This window comes from Balaenoptera borealis (assembly GCF_965194805.1).
Source record: "Balaenoptera borealis genome assembly, chromosome: 3".
NCBI classification, from domain to species: Eukaryota; Metazoa; Chordata; class Mammalia; order Artiodactyla; family Balaenopteridae; genus Balaenoptera; species Balaenoptera borealis.
The window spans coordinates 87551000-87575973 of record NC_138866.1 but is presented as its reverse complement, the minus strand read 5'-3'; the positions used below and the strand labels follow the sequence as shown (position 1 = coordinate 87575973).

At 40.9% G+C, this 24974-nt stretch overlaps 1 protein-coding gene across 2 annotated transcripts in view; it reads right to left on the bottom strand.

Moving 5' to 3' along the window:
• The window catches only part of SLC28A2 (solute carrier family 28 member 2), an 83170-nt gene that overhangs the window by 40127 nt on the left and 18069 nt on the right, over positions 1-24974 (bottom strand). The window contains exons 3-5 of one of the 2 annotated variants that reach the window (XM_082388762.1): positions 19654-19696; positions 233-324; positions 4-98 (exon numbers count right to left, since the gene is read on the bottom strand). In XM_082388762.1, coding sequence (XP_082244888.1) covers positions 4-98; positions 233-324; positions 19654-19696 — 230 coding nt within the window. Of the gene's footprint in view, positions 1-3; positions 99-232; positions 325-19653; positions 19697-24974 lie in introns of those variants that run through there. The other variant, XM_082388764.1, reaches the window with a different exon arrangement.

Genomic DNA, 24974 nt, shown 5'->3' with positions numbered 1-24974 from the left:
CACCTGTATCTCTGTTGAGTGGGAGGTTCCAATCCATCCCCAAGGCTGTGTCCTTGCTCTTCAGTCTTCCTGGTTCCCTCAGGATTTATTCCTTCTTCCTGTAAGCACAGGTAGAGTTGAGGTCAGTCATAAGGCCCTGCCAGGGGTGATAGGGATTGTGAGCAACCAAAGACCCTACATGAGGCCATGCATCAGCCCACAGAGATGTGCAGAAACTAAACTGGTGAGTTACCATAAGTTCCAGCCCTGGGTTCTCTATGCCAGTCTCCACTGTGGACAGAGCAATGCCCTCTCTCCCATTTGTTTTCTCCATCTCCTGTTCTCCTGAAAAACAAATTCAGAGCCAAGGCTGAAAGATTAGTTGTTCTATAATATGGGGCCGGATAGAACTTTTAGGGCCAGTTACCCACAGGAAAACAAAACTAAAAATATTTAGAGATTTAGTTGATTTGTTTAAGAACTGAGAATTGAGAAAATTGGAAACATAATTCTAAAATAATAAACAATGAAATACAGACTTCTACTTCCTATTGTGAATAGCAAAGGAAGGAGAAATAAGATAGGAAAAGAGAAATGAAGGGCAAGGGAACTGAAATGAATCAGTGGCTCACCCAGGGCTCCAGGACCTGGACTAAAAAGGACCCTCTTCAGTCCCCTTAAGGAATGGTTAGAGGGCAACTACTCCTGTTAGCCTCCAGGTGGCCCCACTGAGCTGTGCTGAGTAAGAAGAAAACAAGAAGGCAGAGGGCTGGGAAGACCACAGCCCCCAATCTTATTACTGAGAAACCAAGATTAACAGACTTTCCAGTTCCTGACTATAACGTAGCATGAGAATTGTTTTTGGAGCATCTAAGAGAGTACCTCATGAGATAAATAAAAGAAACCTACACGTAGAATAATCAGTATGAATGTTCATTATCCCCAGTAAAGAAAGTTTTAAAACAAAATGAGAGAATAAAGAAACAAACACTTGAGCCTCACTATAAGCAACCTTAATAGATAAACATTCAAAGTTATAATATAGGTTCATCTGAGATTTTTTTTACTTTGTAGAAATTTTCCTTCAATTTTATGGAATTGTTTTTGTTTTTTACTGTGATCTCTTCAACCATTTAAATATTTTATTAAACATACATAAACAAACAACTTTTGTTTTTTAAATCAGGGCTTTCCTGTATAGGCACAGAACTACTTGAATTTGGTCTAAATATGATCAATTAAGAAATCTGGCAAATCAGGTTCCTGCCCTCCTCCAAGACCATTACTTACTCCAGTTTGTAGGATTCCTCTGGTGCCTCAGTGAAGGACAGAAAGAAAAACTCAGCTCCACGAGATCTTGACTCTGAAGGGATGGGCTGGAGATGAGAGAGAGGGATTTCCTGATTGGCCCATTTTGCCCTGGGCCCTCCTTTGCTGTGCCTGCCCTTCTCTGTAGAGGAGGAGTGCAACTCTCAAGTTAAATATTTATATGTTCTGAAGAGTATTTTGCAGGGTCAGGTCTAAGAATTCTGCAGGAATTCCTAACAGGCACATCAGCAGGAGCGTTGCCCAGCACAGAACTAGGCACGGGGTAGTATGGAGAAGAAAAATAAGAGAAGGATCTCTGTACTCAGAAAACTTAGCATCATTTTGTATGGGAACGACAGTTGCTAGAAAACAAAAGAATGAAGGACTGTACATGATTCAATTCTAAATGACTGCTAGGAAGTCTTTTACTAACTAATCCATTTGACAAATATTTGTTAAGTATTCACCATCACCCATGGCTGAGGACACAAAGATGAATGGGATATTGCCTCTGCCATGAAGGAATTACAAATCAGTGAGGAAAGACATGTGTCAAGAAAGGCTTTACAGAGTTGGTAACATTGGCCCTGAGTCTGGAAAGTTTTGACAGGTAAGTAGGGAATCACTGATGGAGAAGGGGAAAGATATACCACCAGAGCGAGAAACTGAAACAAAGGCACAGAGGTGAAGACTTCCCTGATACACTAAGGAGGCTGTAAAAAATAGCTAAAGATGCAGACCTACTAGAGAATGGACTTGAGGACACGGGGAGGGGGAAGGGTAAGCTGGGACGAAATGAGAGAGTGGCATGGACATATATACACTACCAAATGTAAAATAGATAGCTAGTGGGAAGCAGCCGCATAGCACAGGGAGATCAGCTCGGTGCTTTGTGACCACCTAGAGGGGTGGGATAGGGAGGGTGGGAGGGAGGGAGATGCAAGAGGGAAGAGACATGGGGATATATGTATATGTATATCTGATTCACTTTGTTATAAAGCAGAAACTAACACACCATTGTAAAGCAATTATACTCCAATAAAGATGTTAAAAAAAATAGCTAAAGAACAGAGGGAAATTTATGAGAAACTAACGAAGGAGGGACAAAATAAAGTAAGAAATTAGTTAAGGAAGGGAGGGGGGAAATGTGAATGAGACGGTGGTAGTTTATCAAGAAATAAGTCTGGAGATGCAGTCAAGTGCCAGATGGAGATGGGCTCTGTAAGCCAGGCTAAAAGTTTGGGCTTATTTGGAACCAACTGCGGAGGCAAGAGGAGAATGGATTGGAAGGATGCACACTGGGGACAGGGAGACCAGTCAGGAGACAAAAGCAATAGTCCAGGTCAGACATGGCGAGGCTCTCTAACCAAAGCAGCAGATGGAGAGAAGGAAACAAATCTACAGGATGTGGTGACTAATTGGGCATAAGGGAGTAAATGAAAGGGGGAAGTTAATTCTTCAAAATTGTTCAAAATGATCTACTTTCTTCCTGCTCCTGCCTGCCAGTAATACTGAGCTGTGTGTTGTTCCCTAAACACGTTATGTTCCCTTGTGCCTGTGTGACTGTTTGTGTATGCTGTTCCTTCTGCCTCCAACACCCTGCTCATATTTACTTACCTGGCAAATTCCTACACCACCTTCAAGTCTCTGTTGCAAGGCTACTCTCTTCAATGAAGTTTTCCATGATTCCCTCCAGATGAGACTTAAGACCCCTTTCCCCACACCCCTACTGCAACATGCTCTTGCAGAAGTCTACAGAGCATTTAGTGCTCTAAATGCTTACTTGTCTCCCAGTAGACCATGATCTCATCAAGCACAGGCTCTTTGTCTTGTTCACCACTGTATCCCCAGGCTCAAGGCCTGCCACAATATTAGGCAATCAACAAAGACTTGTAAAATAAGTGAAACAAACAAATACAGATTTCTGGCTTAGATTATTGGGTATGTAGATGATGATAACAATCACCAAAAGAGGAAAACATATTTCTATTTACCTAGCTCCATGCGCGCAAGCGCGCGCACACACACACACACACACACACACACACACACACACAAACATAAAAGCCCTACCAGAGTAAATGTGTGTTATATTCTGCAACCTAGAGCAACTCATTTTGCCTCTCTGGGCCCCTTCTGTTATTCCTGCCCTGCCTAATTGCCCAATGCCATTTGACAAGATGATTAGGAAAATTAAGTAATTGAATACAGAAAAAGAATTTGAAAAACAGTAGGTAAACTTGCAGTTGTAGTATACTATTGTACATTCTTATAGAAACTCAGGAAAATTAAAGATATTTTCAAGCTGACATCTGATTACAAACTCAGTATGACTGTGAAGTCTCTCTGACTCATCCTAGCTCACACTTCATCTCTGTTTTCATTTTTACCTTAGAAAATTGCCAGTTCTGGGGTCAAGCCCAGGTATAGTTATAGGCACAGAGCGTAGCATTCAGTCCAGGTGAAATGATGCCAGTGATCACATCTGTCTTCTCTTGCCCTTCCTCTTCCCTCTTTCTTTTTCCTCTAGAAGGTGTGAAAAATCCATGTTCATCTTCTAAATGCAGCCTACAGCACTCATCTCACTTTTCCAGCAGATCCAAGTTTCTTTTAAATGCAGGTACAGTTGATAACACCCAACTGTGGAGAGGAAGAGAATTAATTTGGCTGATACCTCCCCTTGAGTAACTGCTGGCTCACAGGCTTGGGCTTCATTGTTTAAATGTTTTCTTTTTCTCTTATCATTTACAGTTTGATAAACTCTCTCAAAGTACAGATCAGGAAGAATGAAATGATTTACCCAGGGTCAACAGCTAGTTAGTGGCTAAGCCAAACCAATATCCTGGGATCCTCACTCCTGGTTCTGTGCTATTTCTGGGCTGTAGGGTGAAACATAAGAGATGCTTCTGTCTCTGCAGCCTTTTACAGCTTTTCAAAAGATTTTCCTGTACTTTCACTGCTCATCCTCATAATATTCCTGTAAGCAAGTCAACTACTAATCCTATTTTAGGTACAGAGAAAATTATATTCAAAGAAAATGAGCAATTTGTCTAAAGTCATACAGCTGGTTAGGGCAGAGTCAGGACAGGAGGCTAGCTATGGTCATTTCCACGGAAGCTTGGCCTTAGAGCTCTCCTAAAGTCTAGGGGTTGCTCCTGGAAAACCAGGTGGCCTGCCACAAACCCATTTGGGAAATAAGTAGGGTATAAATAATAAATGATTTTATCCTTCCTGCTTTGACCTCTCCTTGATTACTAGTACAAACAAGGGGAACTAGAGAGCATATAGAAACTTACAATTTTGGTCTTAATGAAGTAACTTACATTTAACTAACCCTCCTGCTGAGAACAACTAAAAAGGCTAGACAAATATATAAATCAACAGATGAAGGCACTGCAGAGCAACCAATGGAAGCAGGACTTGAAGGTTTTTGATCCTTGAGAGAAGGGAAGCATACCAGTTGAGTTCCACATTCATCCTAGCTCTTTTTCTGAGGGCATTTTATTTTTCAAATCACAATGCAGAGAAATAATGCTCAAGCAGTCTTTTTGGAGGAAAAAAATCATTAAAAGAGAACAATGAAGAAGGAGCCTAAAAACCTGCAACCAATTTCAAAGTCATTGGCCAACTCAAAAATTTTAGATGCTCAGAACAAGACACCAAGAAACTCAGTGAAAAACAGTATTTGGAGTGCTGAAAGACCTGAGCAGACGGACTTCCCTGGTGTCGCAGTGGTTAAGAATCCGCCTGCCAATGCAGGGGACACGAGTTTGAGCCCTGGTCAGGGAAGATCCCACATGCCACGGAGCAACTAAGCCCGTGCGCCACCACTACTGAGCCTGCGCTCTAGAGCCCGCGAGCCACAACTACTGAGCCCACGTGCCACAACTACTGAAGCCCGTGCCCCTAGAGCCTGTGCTCCCCAACAAAGAGAAGCCAGCTCAATGAGAAGCCTGGGCACCACAACGAAGAGTAGCCCCCGCTCACTGCAACTAGAGAAAGCCCACGCGCAGCAATGAAGACCAAACACAGCCGAAAATAAATAAATAAAATAAATATATTAAAAAAAAAAAAAAGACCTGAGCAGAGATTTCAGCAACTGTGTGGTACTGGAGAGACAAGTGTTTGTTTTGGACCTTGATAAACACATCAGGCTTTCTATTGAGACCCTAAAGGGGCCATAGCCTAGTAATAAGAAACATGCCTTAAGAATAAACACTATGCCCTAGGGGAAAGACAAAGCCGAAATGACAAACATAAAACAAAGGCTCAACAGAATCAAGTCAGTCTATTTCTACCCTATCTTCCTGACAAAAGAAATGCTAACCTTCTTTAAGCATATATAACATATCATCCAGAGCCTCTACAAATGTTCAATTATAATGTCCAGCATCTAATTTAAAAGAACAAGACATTCTTAAAAAAAATAATAATAATAGAAACAAATCCGTAAATGACTCAAATATTAAAAATATCAAACAGGGACTTTAAAATAACTATGATTAATCTTTTCAAGAAAATAACGGGAAAGGTGGAGAAATAGATGAAAAGATGGAGATTTAGAAAAGACAATTAAAATTTGTAAAAAATAAATGCACATTCTAGGGATTAAAATTAAGAACTAACTGGGCTTCCCTGGTGGCGCAGTGGTTAAGAATCTGCCTGCCACTGCAGGGGACAAGGGTTCGAGCCCTGGTCCAGGAAGATCCCACATGCCGCGGAGCAACTAAGCCTGTGAGCCACAACTACTAAGCCTGCACTCTAGAGCCCACGAGCCACAACTACTGAGCCCGCATGCCACAACTACGGAAGCCCACATGCCTAGAGCCCGTGCTCCACAACAAGAGAAGCCACTGCAATGAGAAGCCCGCGCACCGCAACAAAGAGTAGCCCCCACTCGCCGCAACAAGAGAAAGCCTGCACACAGCAACGAAGACCCAATGCAGCCAAAAATAAAAAAATAAATTAAAAAAAAAAGAACTAACTAAAATGGTTTAACAAGCTGGATAAAACAGAAGACAGGGTGAGTGAACTCAAGGAGTGGTCAAGAGAAAATATCTGAACAGCACAGAGAGAAAAATTTAGGGGTAAAAAGCAGAATAAAACTTCTATCTTCCGTTTAGGATGTAGAAAGCTGGAAAAGTCTTGCTCCCATCTTCATAACAACAATTTTAAAAATTCAGATAATCTGAAAATTTACAATTTTCTTTAACCCATCAGTGACCTGAGGTTGCAGGGCAACCAATTATCCCCAAATCTAGGGAAAGACAAGTCGACTGAAAAAAAAAAAAATACACAATCTAAAAGTTGAAAATTATGTTTTATTTGGTGGGCTTACTGAGGACTTAAGTCCAGGATACAGCCTCTCAGATAACTCTGAGGGTCTGTTCCAAAGAGGTAAGGGAGGTGCCAGGATATAGAGGAGTTTTTGCAAAAAAACAAACACAAACAAAGAGATAGTTAGAACATCAAAAGATTACTGCTAATTAAAGAAAACCAGGCATTGCAAGTTAATGAATTTAGCCTTTTTCTGTGAATAGGAAGAGACAAGAGTCTGGGTTTATTGAAATTATTCCTTTGATACGAACCTTAACAATCTAGGGTCAGTAACCTGTTTTTTTCTACATCCTGAATTCCCTCCAGGTGCGCCATCAGGAGCAGCTGCAGTGGCTGATGGCTTGATGGCCTCAACATCCTTTATTTACTATAATAAAATGGCTTGTGACATTCTTTGTCCACAGCACCCTCTATTGGACATAAATTTGACCAATATTTGGTAGGCATTTCATGACCAATTTTGTCCCACTACCCTAGGAAGGCTCATTGCTGGATCAGGTGAAGATTCTGTTGATAGGCCACTCAATGTGCTGGGGATTTTTTTGGATTAGGCCCTGTTGATAATCTGAAATTCTCTGGCTCTCTTTTCTTACTAGTCTCTTATAATCCAGGAAGTATTTTCCCTTGTTGCTTCTTCCCATATCTAGAGTTGCTCTATTATAATTATTCTATGTAGAGATAAGTATATGATCAACTGCCTCAAGATGTTTAGCCAGTATATTTCAGAAAAAAGTCATAACATTATAAACCATATTTATCAGTTCATTCAGCCCCAGGTAATTCATTCCTATTGATCTGGATGAAGTCATCATGTTTTTCATTAGAGTTTTGTAATTTCTTACCTAGTTCAGTGGTATTGTAAGCAGATAGGGGAGGGGGTCCCCGGAGAAAGAGAACCAGGTATGGCTTTCCTGACATAAGAGAAGCCATTGTGGGCCTAAGTCAGTTTGTGGTCTAAGCCTGGCCACAGTGCTTGCCCTTAATCATGTCTCAGTAATTAATGATCTTAAGGGAAGTGAGAGAATACAGGAACAAAGGAAAAACAGTCAAGAAACAATAGTTCAGGGATAAAATAGATCCTGGTTCCTTCTCAAGGGATGTACATAACAATCTGATACATATCTTTGAGCTCTGCAGGAACTAAGGACCCCACCCAGGTAGAGGATGGAATGATGATGTTGACCTTTTCTGACTTCAATCAACTGAAGCTTGGACTCTGTTGACCTTTGCCCCAATTCTATGCTGAATTCTCCTCTGCTCAAGCTCCTTCATGAATACGCATACACCACCCAAGCCCCTTCGTGAATATGCATGTACCCTTAGCTTAAAACTTCCCCAGTTTTGCTGTTTGGGGAGACAGTGCTTTGGGAAAGATCCCTGATGTTCTCCCTACTTGCTGCAAGTAATAAATCCTTCCTTCTCCCAGTCTTTGGCTTGGCTGTATCTTTTGGCTCAAGAGGCAAACACAGTTTTTTGAGTAACAGTATGATCTAAAAGTTATCAGAGGGACTTCCCTGGTGGCGCAGTGGTTAAGAATCTGCCTGCCAATGCAGGGGACACGGGTTCGAAGATCTCATGTGCCACGGAGCAACTAAGCCCGTGCGCCACAACTACTGAGCCTGCATGCCACAACTACTGAAGCCCTCATGATCTAGGGCCTGTGTGCTGCAACAACTGAAGCCCACGCGCCTAGAGCCCATGCTCTGCAACAAGAGAAGGCACCATCTCGCCTGCTCACTGCAACGAAGAGTAGCCCCCACTCGCTGCAACTAGAGAAAGCCTGCGTGCAGCAACGAAGACCCAACACAGCCAAAAAAGAAAAAAAAAATCTGGAGAAACTATTTTAGATAGACACACCCAAAACATAATTATTCCTAAAGACTGCACATGAAAATTCTTACCTCATTTATCTTTATTTTATAACTTATGAAAATATCATCATACCAAGTTAATTTTTTTCTTTTTCTTTTCTTTTTTTTGCTGATAAACTCTGCAATAGAAATAACATGAACTTACTGACCTTCAGTATACCTAGGTACAATAAAAGTAAGACATGTCTATATTGATTAAATCAACAAGCTTAAGCTAGCTTTAATACCAGATATTAATTTAATATTAATATTTCCTAGATTACGTGAACCTGAAAGTCATTCTGGCCTGCTTCCTTTATATTTAGAAACATTTAATTTGTAAGCACTTACTTTTAAGTCAGTTAGATAGAACTCTTTTATAAATTTAGTTTTGATAATATTTTCTGGAGGTTAGAGACATTTCATATGTATAATGTACATACAGACATATAAACAGACAAAACTAGAGATCTCATAGCTTCACTTTAACACTGAGTTATGAATCAGGTATTACAATATAAACTTACTAGTTTATAAATAACAGTTGAAATAAGTTAAATTTGTTTACTCAGATGACTAAGGCTTTACTATTTGTGGAAAAGACTTTTAAGATTTGTATTTGTCCTTGATAAACCCTTACGGAGGCTATGAATCAGATTTGGGCTGGGGGAGCCTTTCCAGTGGTTTGAGTTTAAAAAGCCCTTATTTCCCTTTTTTGTTCTCCCTTGGTTTCAGGTTCTACCTGATTGAGTGAATTAGGCTGTCTCAGGTCACTGGGGACTGTATTTGCATTTCTGATTTGTAGAGATTTGCAAGACAAAGAGTTACTTTTAATTTTCCAAAAAACTGGTCTGCCACCTAAATGATATTAAAAGATTGACTTGCCCAGCTATATTTTCTTTAATTTGCCTTTTTGTATCAGTGAGATGATCTCCAACTAAGCTGAAAATTAAGAGTTCTGGGAATTCCCTGTTTAGAATCCCAGTCTATTCAACTGACTGCCAAATGTTTCTGAAGAGTTGTTTTATCAAGCCGGCTTTCTCTAACTTAACAGCAAACACAATAAAGAGCTCCATCTTAGTCATTTTCAGGGTGAGATTTCCTTTAATTCCCAATTAAGTAAGTACTTGTAAGTATAAGTTTTGTACGTACATAAACCTGGTTGGGATGTTAGTTGGAGGCTGACAATCTGTCGCTCCTTTTTCTTTGGGTTTGAAAGCTTTGTTCCCCACTCCAAAGCTGGTCTGTTGAGACAAAATCACTAGTGAAGATCCTGCGGTTTGTGAGCTTAACTCCTCTAGGTTTCACTCTAGAGTCCTTTCAGCCTGCCATGTCAGTAAACAAAGGATGTTGAGGCCTCAAGCCATCAGCCCCTGCAACCACCCCAGCGGCGCACCCTGAGGGGATTCAAGACAGAGAAAGAACAGGATACTGGCTCTAGATAGTTACGGTGCATATCAAAGGAATAATTTCAATAAGCCCAGACTCTTGCATCTTCCCATACATAGAAAAGTGCTACATTCAAAGTCTGGCTTTCTTTAATTAGCAGTAATCTTTTGATGTTCTGACTACCTGTTTTTTCTTTTTTTTTTTTTCTTTTTCAAAAACTCCTATACATCCTGGCTCTTCCCTTACCTCTTCGGAACAATCCCTCAAAGCTATCTGAGAAGCTGTATTATCCTGGGCTTATATCCTCAGTAAGTCTACCGAATAAATCATAATTTTCAACTTTTGGGTTGTGCATTTTTTTTCAGTCAACACATGTCAATCGTTATATAAATAGTTTAAACATACCAAAAAATACAGAGATTGTCGGATTGGATTTAAAAAAAAAAAAAAAGCAAGACCCAACTATATGCTGTCTATAGGAATCCATTTTAAATATAAAAACACAGAATAAAAGTAAAAGGATGGGAAAAGACATATCATGTTAATACCAAAAAAAAAGGCTAGAGTGTCTATATTAATATTAGAAAGGTAGACTTCAGAACAAAGAATATTGCCAGAGATAAAAAGGAACATTACATTAATGGAAAGGAGTCAGTTCACCAAGACTATATCACAATCCTAAATGTGTATGTGAAACCACACAACTCAGATGGGGACTTGAACACACTGTCTTTTAATTGAGGTCACACACCTGGTCTCAAGACTTAACGAAGCTCAGGTTCTTTATGTCTCATCACACAAAGAATTCAGTGAGAGACAAAGTGGTAGGTAAGAAGTGGATTTATTTAGAGAGATACACATTCCATAGACAGAATACAGTCCCTCTCAAAAGGCAAGAATGGCTTTGGGAGAAACACACTCCACAGACAGAGTGTGGGTCATCTCAGAAGGCGAGAGGGCCCCAAATATGGGGTGGTTAGTTTTTATGGGCTGGGTAATTTCATAGGCTAATGAGTGGGAAGATTATTCCAACTATTTTGGGGAAGGGGCGGATATTTCCAGGAATTGAGCCACCACCCACTTTTCGGCCTTTTATGGTCAGCCTTGGAACTGTCTTGGTGCTGGTAGGTGTGTCATTTAGCATGTTAATGTATTACAATGAGTGTATAATGAGGCTCAAGGTCCACTGGAAGTTGAATCTTCCACCATCTTGGACCTAGTTGGTTCTAACCAGTTTATGTCACATCTTCAACAGCTATGTCATTCTTTTAAAGGTTGTGCCCTGCCCCCTTCCCTCCTGTTTCATATGGACTAAATAATGTAGCTTCAAAGGATACAAGGCAAAAATGGATAAAAGTGAAAGGAGAAATAGGCAAGTACAAAACTATGGCTGGAGAGTTTAATACTCTTCTCTCAATAATTGATAGCATAAATAGAAAAAAATATGAGAAAACAGAAGATCTAAACAACATCATTAATTTACTTGACCTGACATATTTAAACATTTCACCTGACAAGTGCAGAATATACATTGACTTTAGGAGTATACAGAATATTCACCAAGGCAGACCATATTCTAGGGGGAAAAAAAAAAACCTTGGAATATTTAAAATAATTGAAATCATACAAAATATGTTCTAAGGCAATTAAGGAGTTAAACTAGGAATGTTTAACAAAAAGATACCTTGAAAGTCCCCAAATATTTGGAAATTAGACAAGATAGTTGTAAATAACCCATGACTCAAAGAAGAAGTCACAAGGTAAATTAGAAACATTTTAATTGATCAAAATTTTAAAATATCAAAATCCCGGACTTCCCTGGTAGGGCAGTGATTAAGACTCCGTGCTCCTGATGCAGGGGGCCTCGGTTCGATCCCCAGTCAGGGAACGAGATCCCAAATGCATGCCACAACTAAGAGTTCACATGACGAAACTAAGGAGTCCTCATGCCACAACAAAGGAGCCCACTTGCCGCAACTAAGACCCAGCACAACCAAATAAATAAATAAATAAATTTAAAGATAAATAAATAAATAAAATAAAAATCTATGGGGGGGGGACTTCCCTGGCAGTCCAGTGGTTAAGACTTCACCTTCCAATGCAGGGGGTGCAGGTTTGATCCCTTGTCGGGGAGCTAGGATCCCACATGCCTCACAGCCAAAAAACCAAAACATAAAACAGAAGCAATATTGTAACAAATTCAATAAACACTTTAAAAATGGTCCACATCAAAAAAAAAATCTTAAATCAAAATCTATGGGATGCAACTGAAGCAGTACTTATACTAGAAAGCAAACCCACAACAAGGTCTAAAATCAATTATCTAAAACGTCACCTTAAGAAACTGGAAATAGAAGAGTAAATCAAACCCGACACAGACTGAAGGAAATAATTAAGAGCAGAAAACAAGGAAAGTGAGACCAGGAGAAAAAAAAATATAAAGAAGATCAATGAAATGAAAAGCTTGATTCTTTGAAAAGTACAATTAAATTGATAAGTATCTAGCTAGAATGGTGAAGGAAAAAAAGAGAAGAAACAAGTTACAAATATCAGGAGTAAGAGGGGACACCACTATAGTTCCTACATACATTAAAAAGATAATAAGGGAATAATAAAAACAACTCTATGCTCACAAATTCAAATATTTAAATGAAACAAATTCCATGAGACTCAAAACTGCCAAAGCTCACTTCAGAAGAAGTAGATTATCAGCATAGTCTTATATCTATTAAAGAATGTACACTTAAAAACCTTCCAACACAGAAAACTTAGGCCCAGATGTCTTCAAATATCAAAATTCTACCAAATATCTAAGTGAGAAATAAAATATTGCCTGCCACATCCGTAAACAAAGGAATGCACAGTCATCAGCGATTGCAGCCACCTCCAATGATGAGCTCGTAAGCCCTGAGGGAACTCAGGATGAGAACATACAGGATACTGGCCCCAGACAGCTGAGGTGCATATCAAAGGAATGATTTCAGAGAGCCAGGACTCTTGCATATTCCCATAGAAAAGCGCTAAATTCCTTAACTTGAGATATCTGGTTTTCTTTAATTAACAATAATCTTTTGACTTCCGACTACCTGCCCTTTGTTGCAAAACTCCTACATATCTGAGCTCCCCCCTCACCCTCTCGGAGCAGTTTCTCAGAGTTAATTGAGATCCTGCCTCCTGGGCTTGAAGTCCTAAGAATGTCCGCCGAACAAAACATAACTCTCAACTTTTAGGTTGTGCATTTTTTTTCAGAGGACATAAGGAAGAAATAATACCAGTTTTCATAAACTCTTCCAGACTGTAAAAGAGGAGGGAACACTGATGACTCATTTAGGAGGCCAGCAATACCCTGATACAAAAACCAGATGGTAACATAAAAAAAAACTACAGATCAACATTCCACATGAACGTAACATGAAAAAAATCCTCAACATAACACTAGTAAATCAAATCCAGCAATACGTAAAAAGAATAATGTATAATAACAAAGTGGAATTTATCCCAGGAATGAAAGGCTAGTCAACATTTGAAAATCAATCTAATTTACCACATCAACAGACTAAAAATGAAAAGCCACATTATTACCCCGGTAGATGCAGAAAAAGGATTTAACAAAGTTCTATATTTGTTTATGATAAAAACTTATAGCAAACTAGGAATAGAGGCAACTTTTTCAATCTGATAAAGAAGGTAAACAAAAAACCCTACAACTAGCATCATTTTTGATCATGAAAAACTAAATAAACGTTTTCTCCCTAAGATCAGGAACAAGAATGCTCTCACCACTGCCATTTAACAGCATACTGGAGGTCTAGAGAGTACAATAAGACAAGAAAAGACCTAAAAGACATACAGATTGGAAAGAAGAAAGAAAATTATCTCTACTCACAGACAATATACTTTTCTACATAGAAAATCTCAAAATATCTACAAACAAAACAAAAACAACCAGAACTTATAAGCGAGTTTAATTAGGCTACAGGATACAAGATCAATAAATAAAATCTACTGTATTTCTACATTCCAGCAATGAACAATTGGAAACTGAATTTTAAAAAGAGTACCATTTACAAGAGCACCAAAAAACGTGAAATACTTAGGTCTATTTTATTTTATTTTACTTTATTTTTATTTATTTATATTTTTATTGGAGTAAAATTGCTTTACAATGTTGTGTTAGTTTCTCCTGTACAGTGAAGTGAATCAGCTATATGTATACCTATATCCCCTCCCTCTTGGACCTCCCTCCCACCCCCACCCCCATCCTGTATGCTGAAAACTATAGAACCCTGGTGAACGAGATCAAAGAAAACAAATAATTGGAGACATATTCCATGTTCATGAATTAAAAGACTCAATACTGTTAAAATGTCAATTCTTCCCAAAGATTTTAAATAAAAATTGACAAACTGATTTTAAAATTATATGGAGAGTCAAAGGAACTAGCATAGTCAACACAATTTTGAAAAAGAAGAACAAGATGGGAAGATTCATAGTACTTGTTTTCAAGGTTGTTATGGATTGACTGTGTCCCTCCAAAATTCATATGTCAAAACCATAAGTTCCAATATGATGGTATTTGGAAATGGGGCCTTGGTGAAGTAGTTAGGGTTAGATTAGGTCATGAGAGTGCTGTCTTCGTGATGGGATTAGTGGTCTTATAAAACGAGGAAAAAATAGAAGTATCTCTTTCTGTGTAAGCACAAAGGCCATGTGAGGATGCAGTAAGAACACGGCAGATTGCAAGCCAGGCAGAAAACTCTCACCATAACCTGATCATGCTAGCATCCTGATCTCAAACTTCTAGCCTCCAGAACTATGAGAATATAAATTTCTTGTTTAAGCCACCCAGTCTATGGCATTTTGTTATGGCAGCCTGAGAAGATTAAGGCAAAGGCTCATTATAAATAGACAGTAATTAAGACAGTGTGGTATCAGGGAAAGCACTGACACATAGTTCAATGGAATAACGAGTCCAGAAATAGACCCACAAATATATGGTGAATTGATTTTCCACAATGTTGTAAAGGCAACGCAATGTAAAAAGGATAATGTTTTCAACAAATGGCACCAGGACAATTAGGTATCCATATGCAAAAAAGAAAAATTAATGTCAATTCATAACTTGTGCCCTATTTTAAAAGCAACTCAAAATGGATCATAGACCGAAATCCAAAATCAGAAACTATAAAGCTTCTAGGAAAAAAAAAATAAGAGCAAACCATTGTGATCTTGGATTAGGCAAAAAATGTTTACATATAATGTCAAAAGCACAATCCATAAAAGAAAAATTAATAAGGTGGATTTCATCAAAATTAAGAACCTCTGGGGCTTCCCTGGTGGCGCAGTGGTTGAGAGTCTGCCTGCCAATGCAGGGGACACAGGTTCGAGCCCTGGTCTGGGAGGATCCCACATGCCGCGGAGCAGCTGGGCCCGTGAGCCACAATTACTGAGCCTGCGCATCTGGAGCCTGTGCTCCGCACCAAGAGAGGCTGCGATGGTGAGAGGCCCACGCACCGCAATGAAGAGTGGCTCCCGCTTGCCACAACTAGAGAAAGCCCTCGCACAGAAACGGAGACCCAACACAGCCATAAATAGATAAATAAATAAATAAGACTTTCTCTCTCTAAAAAAAAAAAAAAAAAAGAACCTCTGTTCTTCAAAAGACACTATAAAGAGAATGAAAAGATACACCACAAATAGGTAGAAAACATTTGCAAATTCCATATCTGATAATGAACTTATATCCAGCATATATTTAAAACTCTCAAAACTGAATATTAAGAAAAAAACAACCAAACAACTTGATAAATGGGCAAAAGACTTAGATATTTCACCAAAGAAAATATCAGATGGCAAAAAAGCATATGGAAAGATGCTACATCATCAGTCACCAGGAAAAGGCAAATTAAAACCACAATGAGATACAACTATACACCCATTAGAATGGCTAAAACTAAAAAAAAAGAGAGAGAGAGAGAAGAAAAGGAAAAGAAAGAAAGTAAAGAAAAAAATGGGGCTTCCCTGGTGTCACAGTGGTTAAGAATCCGCCTGCCAATAAAGGGGACACGGGTTTGAGCCCTGGTCTGGGATGATCCCACATGCCACAGAGCAACTAAGCCCGTGCGCCACAACTACTGAGCCTGCGCTCTAGAACCCGCAAGCCACAACTACTGAAGCTTGTGCACCTAGAGCCCATGCTCCGCAACAAGAGAAGCCACGGCAATGAAAAGCCTGCATACTGCAACAAAGAGTAGCCCTGGCTCACCACAACTAGAGAAAGCCCGTGTGCAGCTACGAAGACCCAACACAGCCAAAAATAAAATAAATAAATTTTTTTTAAAAAGAAAAAAATGACAATACCAAGTACTGATGAGTTTGCAGAGCAACTGGAATTCTCATACACTGCTGGTGGGAATGATCTCTACAAGAGTATGCAAAAACAAAATACAAAAATCAACTATATTTCTATGTACGAAAAAAATGAATTTTAATGAAAGATACTTTACCATACAATTTTTAAAATAGTGTACCTTCAAATACTTTTCTGTCTCCACCATCTATTCTCTCTTTCTGGGACTCCAATTAGATATACATCAGGCCCTTGAAGATATTCCACAGATCTCTAATACAGTGTTCTCTCTCTCTCTTTCCTCTGTTTCATTTCAGATAGTTTCTATTGCTATGTCTTCAAGTTCACTAATCTTTTCATCCTCGGTGTGTAAACTGCTATTAATCCCATCCAATGTACTTTTCATTTCAGATAGTGTACTTTTTATCTCTAGAAGTTTAATTTCAAACTTATATCTTTTTTATAATTTCTTTTTTTTTATATCTTCTATTTCTCTCCTCATTAAGTTCATTACTTTCTCTACCTTCTTGAACATATTTTAATACATATGGGATGTATTAAAATACTTGTTTTAATGATTTTGTCCTCTAAATCTATCATGGGTCATTTCTGTGTTTTTTCTATTGATTGATTTTCCCCCTTGTTATGAGCCTTATTTTTATGCTTTATTACATAAAGTAAATTAAAATTTTTTTAAAGTAAGATGGTACTTTAAAGTCAGATGACAGTTAATATGAGTTTTACATAGTTGGGTGTTGTATTTTCTGTATTCCTTTAAATATTTTTGGACTTCATTCTAGGATGTAGCTAAGTTATTACTTGGAAACAGCTTGAATCTAGCAAGTCTTGTTTTTTTCTGGGTTGTTATATAGGTCCAAAACAGCTTTTAAAGGGACTTCTCTGGCAGTTAAGACTCTGCATGTCCACTGCAGGGGGTGTGGGTTCAATCCCTGGTCAGGGAACTAAGATCCCACATGGAACTAAGATCCCACATGCCGCGTGGCCAAAACAAAAACAAAACAGCCTTTAAACTAGGACTAATTTGGCTCTATGAGGCAGTCCTTTTCTGAGAACTCTACTCACTGCCCCAAGGATTAGGAGGTCTTTCCACTTGGGTTAATAGTTTCCCAGTTCTACGTGAGCTCTGAGGATTTTTCTGCCTGCTCTTTTCCAGTTCATCTTTCTCAGGCCTCATTGGTTTCCTCACATGCATGTCCTCATCAGCTTTCTATTACTCTCTCCTCCTCAGTACTCTGCCCTGTGAATTCCAGCCACCTTGAACTGAACTCTGAACTCCACGAGATCACTGGGCCCTTTCGCACTTCTCTGAGCTACGGCCTGGAAACTCTCTCCAGGCAGTAAGCTGAGACAATCATAGGGTTCATTTTATCACCCTTCTTTCAAGGATCACCATCCTGTGCTGCCTGTTGTCCAACATCTGAAAATCATTGTTCCATATATTTGGTCAGGACTTTTTAGTTGTTTAGAATGAGACAGTAAGTCTGGTCCCTGTTACTCCATCTTGGCCAGAAGTGGAACTCTCTAAGTAATATCTGAGTGCCTACTAATTGTGCTGGATGCAGCCTTAGATGCTGAGCATACAGTTGTGACCCACACAGACAAGGGTCCTGTCCTCTGGGAAGAGGCATTTTAACAAAGGCCTGTGAAGACAAGTATTGGGTTCTATAGCAGGAATGGATACAATTAAAAAGTCTTCACTTCTACCTTCCAGGACTTCCAGATCTAAAGCGGTAGCTGCAAACAATAGCAGATTACACTGGAGGGCTGAGCGGAGGGGTAGAGGTGGAGCAGACATGTATATAAAAAAATGTTGCCTGTCATTTTGTAAATAGAATGGTAGTTGGCTGTAACAAAATAGCATTAGTTTAAGAGCTAACATGGGTAACTATAGTGCCCGTTCAATAGAATCCTAAATTGAGTTAATTGATGTGAAGTACTTACTTAGCTCAATGCTCGATGGGGACTGCTTTTCTTCTCACTTCAACTCAATCTGGCAAATAATTATGGACAAACCTACAGCTCAGAGTAGTGTTTGGTGCCTTTTCTCCCACTCCTATGCAACTTCTATTATTATTCCTATAGTCTTCTGTCCCCAGATGCAGAATTCTCTCCAGAAGAATCTCTCCTATTCAAGACCAGCTACATAATTTGTGGGGCCCAGTGTTCAATGAAAATGTGGCCCTCCTTGTTCAAAAATATTAAGAATATCCAGATTTTGACAGCAGAGTATTAAACCAAGCACAGGACCCTTCTGAGAGTGGGCCTTGTGTGACTGCCTAGGTCGCACACCCATGAAACCATTCCTGCTCCTGTCTCACCTCCAGACAAATTCCGGTCTCCTCTGTGATGCCCTCAACCATCTGTTAGACAGAAAGAAAGGCTCTCCAGCAGCCCAGTAACACAGTTAGCACAAACAAGCAAACCAATCAAAACACTCATCACTCCCAGCTCAAATGCATAGTGCTTCTCCTAGTGTTGTGACACAGCAGGCATTTAATAAACACTGTTGGATAATAAATAATGAAGAAGATGGAAGAAATCATGCCCTAAGGAAAGGAGCTAGAAAAGCTTTGATCACCAGGATTTTTCTGGCACCCATGCAATCTTCCCACGTGGGTTATCCCTTCTTGAGCTCTAAGGATAGATCTGCCAGGGTTCATACTGTGCTAATCTCATTTAGCAACCTTTGGAGAAAATGCAGAAAATTTGTTTAAAATGAAGAAATTATGTTTAGAGGAAAGGCAGAGAACCAACAAACTGAAAATTCAACTTTCTAATCATTGGCTGAGCTAATGTTAAGTGGATATAGTATTATATTATCTTGTTACCACCTAATGAAGAGAACAGATTTGGAAATTATCCTGCTTTCAAGAGGGTGATTGAAGAAATCAAAGTTCCAAGGAGAAGAACTTCTAGGCCCTCCCATTCCTCCCTTGCTCAATTCCATCTGGCCTTGGTGCCAGCCAGGGTCATAAAATAGCTGCTGTCTGGAGGGGTGGAGCAGGTTATCTTGTAGAATCTTATAGATTTTTAGAGCAAAATGGACCTTTAAGATCTTCCTATTAACCACAACTGAACTGACTGTGGGTAACGCCCGTTATCAAGCTGCAAGCAGCTGCCTGGTGAGCATGGTGTAAGGACCCTGTGCTCTGCTGGTGGTGCACTCAGGCCCTCAGTGAACCCGACAGCCTATTACACACCTTCCACTTCATGGAGATGACATCCAGTCCCTCTCTCTAACGGTGACCTTGAGAAGTCTCCCCTCATTCTCCTGTCTTCCCAAAAACCTTTCCACTTAGAAGATCCACTGATGTCTCAGCACTAATTGTTCTAAACACAAAATTACAGTTATCTTCTCAGATGCCATCTCCTCCCAAATCCCCTCTGTTACCCACTAGGTAAAGCATTCCTTTTACTTACTTTTCTCCTTCTGTCCCCCAAGTGGTGCTTTCCTCACTTGGCCCTGTGTAGAAGTAGGCATTTGTTAGAGCCAGGTATAGAGCTTGAGTTAGAGCTAGGGCCTTTGTTCCCTCTCACCAGAGAGAAGACCTTGTGAAGGAGAAAACAAGACATGGAGTAGGGGGCAAAGGAAAGCATCTAAAGATCCACTTCTTCAATGTCACAAGTTTTAAAAGGGTTGACCCTGAACACCAGGCCATGTGAATTACTGGGGACAGTTAAAATGGCAGGTTTAGGGACTTCCCTAGCAGTCCAGTGGTTAATACTCCACGCTTCCAATGCAGGGGGCATGGGGTTTGATCCCTGGTTGGGGAACTAAGATCCCACATGCCCTGCAGTATGGCCAAAATAAAAAGGCAGGTTTAGGGACTTCCCTGGCGGTCCAGTGGTTAAGACTCCACGCTCCCAGTGCAGGGGGTGTGGGTTTAATCCCTGGTTGGGTAACTAAGATCCCGCAGGCCGCACAGTGTGACCAAAGGAAAAAAAAAAAAAAAAAGATCTTATTGGGACTTCCCTGGTGCCTGGTGGTCCAGTGGTTAAGACTCCGTGCTTCCATTGCAGAGGGTAGGGGTTCAATCCTCGGTCAGGGAACTAAGATCCTGCATGCTGTGTGGCATGGCCAAAAAAAAAATTTGCTTTCAACAAGGACCTACTGTATAGCACAGGGAACTCTGCTCAATGTTACGTGGCAGCCTGGATGGGAGGGGAGGCTGGATGGGACTCCCTGGTTGGGAGTTTGGGGGAGAATGGATACATGTATATGTATGGCTGAGTCGCTTTGCTGTGTACCTGAAACTATCACAACATTGTTAATCGGCTATACCCCAATATAAAATTAAAAGTTAAAAAAAAAAAACAAAGGCAAGTTTAAAGGGGTGGTGATGACTAGTGTTTTCCAAGCACCCCCTTATTTATTTATTTATTTTTAATTTATTTATTATTGGCTGTGTTGGGTCTTCGTTTCCGTGCGAGGGCTTTCTCTAGTTGCAGCAAGCGCGGGCCACTCTTCATCGCAATGCGTGGGCCTCTCACTATCGCGGCCTCTCTTGTTGTGGAGCACAGGCTCCAGACGCGCAGGCTCAGTAGTTGTGGCTCACGGACCCAGGTGCTCCGCGGCATGTGGGATCTTCCCAGACCAGGGCATGAACCCGTGTCCCCTGCATTGGCAGGCAGATTCTCAACCACTGTGCCACCAGGGAAGCCCACACCCTTATTTTTTAATGTCTTACACATCCAACTATGATTTATTTTTTGAAATGTTTGCCATTTTTCATGGAATTCTGCTGCTTTTTAAAATTTTGCCTATGAGAAATTTAAGGTCTTTTTCTCTGTAGCTTTGTCTCCCACACGGGTTCCTTTCAGAGTAGTGAGACACTGAATGTGTGGAGGGCGTGGAAATAGAGGAGGGAGGTGATAAATACCCTTCCGTTCCGCAGCACTAGTCTTGGCCAATTCAATGACCAAGTGCTGGATAACCTGCTTTTTCAGTAAAGAGTTTCTAGAAATACTTAATTGAAAGATCAACCACATGTTATCTCACTACAGAAAGCAGAGTGAAAATATGGTTAAATCCTAAGGAATTATAAGCTCTCCGCCCTGGTGTTAAGGAATCTTATTCCTAAAGATTCTTTCCCGACATCCTGTTTGTAATTTCTCTATCTCTCTGACTCTACCTCCCTTCCTCTTTCCTCTCTCTCTCTCTCTCTCAAACCCCTTCCTCTCTGTTTCCCACCTCTCCTACTTATACCTTGCAGTGCTTTGCCTGAGAAAGCTGTGCTAGAGAGAACTCAAACAGCCTCGGGAATGCCTGCGGGGGCCTCCTCAGTCCTTGCAGAGTGGAGCTGGCGACTGAGGCAGACAGTGCTCAGGGCGTGTTTGTCACGGAGCAGGTAGATGAGCAGTCAAGGCTTTATGATGCGAATGGATGATGCTTGTGGAGAACCCAGCGAGGCCCTGTGAGCACACTCATGTGTTCCAGAGATTCAGCGTTAACAACCACCTCCCGCAATTAGTCTTACCGGACTATGACTAGAACCTTTATTCTCTATTTGCTGAACTTCTTGGGAGACTTTTAGCTTGGGTTTTGATTAGAAAAGTCTGACCTCTAGTATTCCTTATTGATTTATAGTTGGCCAATTATTTTCCATGGCTAAATTGTGAGGTGGACAAAGTCTAGGAAAGTTGGTGTTGGTTTCTCACTCCTGACCCTCCCCCTAGATGCTCTAACTATATCCCATTGGTAAAAGTCTATCCTTGTTTGGAAAACAAGTAATAAGAAAGTAATCCTTGGCCAAACTATTTGTTATTAACCACTTCAGGGTTTGTCTCTTTGGGTTTTTGTGTGTATGGTTTTTTGGTTTTTGGTTTTTTGGTGGGTGGGTTTTTGTTTGTTTGTTTTGTTTTGTTTTACTTTTAAGGCAGGATTAGAAAGATTTGGAGTCAGAAGCTCCATGGAGCAAAGGAAAGTGAGAACGCGTGTTATTTGAGAAACGTAAAAGCACTTAGCATAGTACCTGGTACAAAGTAAGCATTCAATAGATGGTGTGTCTATTTTGTCCTACATAAGTAATATAGCATGAATTATTGAACCTAGGAGGAGCAGGTAGAAGATGGCAGGAGAAGAAGGAAATGGAGCAATAGGGTGGTTGCTGGGTCTCTACATAAAAAGCGGGCCAGTGAGGTCTTTTCAGGGGCAATTAGGGAAAGGGACATTTAACATTTGCTGTACTGAGCTAGAACTTCACCTTCCTTCCCTCAAGTCTTCAGTAAAATCTGCTACACATACAGCTCAGTGCCAGTGATGCTTGGAGAATTCAGGAAGCCAGATGGTGTTCAGGGCTGCTGGGGTGGAGGTGGGGGCAGGGATATGATATTGAAAAAAAAAAAGGCAGCCCATCCAGCAAAGTTAGAAAATTCAGCAGAAGTGTTCAAACAGAGCCAGAGACAACAAGGAGAGGGGCCCCAAGAATTCTCAGAAAGATTGGGAATGATGGTGATTATTCTCACTCTACAGGAGATGCGGGTTCAAGACAATTTTATTTAAATATTGAAGGATGGGGGTTCCCAGTAGGCCAGAGGACTTTGGGGACATCCAAGTGGCTAACACTTCAGTCACATGTATACTGTTATCACTTGGTTTAAGTTATATCCCCTTAGCTGTATTGTAACCTCTTTGGGATAGGAACTATGACAAGGTGTTGCACTGAATCTGTATGGCTTTTTTTCTTGCATGAATTACATTCCTGTACATTGACACACTGGATCCTGGCAATAACTCTTTGAAATAGTATGGCAAGAATCAGTGTATATCCCCTATCTTCATAATAGGAGAATGCAGCCTTAGTGGTGACTGCCTGGGAGGTCTTGCTTAAGCTTGGCACCCAGGCACCACGGGCCCAGTCCAGACACTGATGAGGTTTTGTCAAGCTCCACGTCAGAGCACTGAATGAGCTCAGTGGAACCTGACAGAGGCCTTTAGGGGGAGAGAGAAAAGGCTCACACAAAGCATGTCCTAATGTGATTACCAAAAACTCAGTTATTATTAATAAAAATAGCTAACCTTTATGGAGAGCTTACTAGGTTCCAAGCTCTGAGCCAAGGGCCTTTCATGCATTATCTCACTGAATCCTCCCAACCCCCTCCAAGATAATTACTGCTTTTTTAAAAAATAAATTTAGTTATTTATTTTTGGCTGTGTTGGGTCTTCGTTGCTGCACGTGGGCTTTCTCCAGTTGCCGCGAGCTGTGGGGGCTACTCTTCGTTACAGTGCGCGGACTTCTCATTGCGGTGGCTTCTCTTGTTGTGGAGCACGGGCTCTAGGCACGCGGGCTTCAGTAGTTGTGACACACAGGCTTAGTTGCTCCATGGCATGAGGGATCTTCCCCCACCAGGGCTTGAACCTGTGTCCCCTGCATTGGCAGGTGGATTCTTAACCACTGTGCCACCAGGGAAGTCCAATAGTTACTGCTTTTTAAAACCCCTATTTTATAAAAACCAGGACTTAGAGAGGTTAAACAACTTGCCCAACTTCTGTTAAGTGGAAATCTTAGTTTTGAATCCAGACAGTTGGGTATTTCTCAAGGAGAATCACAAACTCCCAATCGGTAGGTCCCAAAATTGCCTTGTCTCCCCTAATCAGAGGGTGCTGATAGGGGCATTGTAGCTGGAGCACTGATTCACCCCTCAGTTCACATCTCCTCAGGAAGCTGCTCCAGTTACTGATAAAGCCTTCCACAAGCAGTGTTGCAACGAAGATAAGTATAATGGCATTCTCCTGAAGGGAATTAAGGCAATTCTGACAGTAGGGAAGGGCAGCCGGGCTGCACTAGCTTTGAAGTCTGCAAACTCCGCCTGTGATTCAGTCTATACGTCAAGTTCTCAAGAACTTTTCCAGTCCTGTTGACTCCATGGCCTAAAAGAGTGGGAGCTGCCTGTGAGAAAGATGGAACAGAGTGGTTGCTACCATCTCCTCGCTTCACTCCTCTCCTCTCCACCTCTGCAAGCCTTTCCAAGGAAACCATTGTCCATATCACCTGAGAGTAGAGGGAAATAGGGTCCAACCTGGGTCAGACAGGGGCGAAGAGAGGAGGGGCCATGTCTGAGACATGCACTAAGGACAGCACAGATAAACAGGAAGCCAGCAAAGAGAGTCTTTGGAGGTAAAGCCCCCTCTCTCTTTTTCCTTTTCTCCATCCTCTGTCTTCCTCCTCTCCAGCCTGATCAAAATCTGTCCTCAGGAAAAGATCTGAGATTGGCTGCTTCCCTGGGAACCAGAGTCAGGAAGTAACCATGTAGTTTCTGTGCTCTGTAAAGGGCTTTGAAGAATTGGTGAGCAAATGAGGGAGGTAGACTTTGTCTGATTCAGGATTATTTCCCCAGTGCCTAGATCATTGCCTGGCTCTTTAGTTGTTGACTAAATGAATATTGGAGGCCAGGGAGTCCTTCTCAAGACCCTAAAATTGAACACCTATTGGCCCCAGGCTGTGGACCTGTGGGCCACAGGTGTTAGAGCTTCTGAGCAAACGAACTTCTGATGCTGAGAGATAGGCAGCAGAATGTGTGAAGCGAACACTAAATACTGTATCACTACATGTACCCAGGGTGCCCTTCAGCTCCTAGCAGAGATTTATAAGCCTCACCCCTGCCTCTAATCCCTGCTTCCAAAATAGTAGAATGCTGGCTCTACCACTGGAGGACATGCCCCCAACTTTCTGGGCACAGAGCAAGGGGTCTGGATTAAGCCTTCCCTGCTGCTAATGTGCTGAACTGTGTCCCTCCCCCAC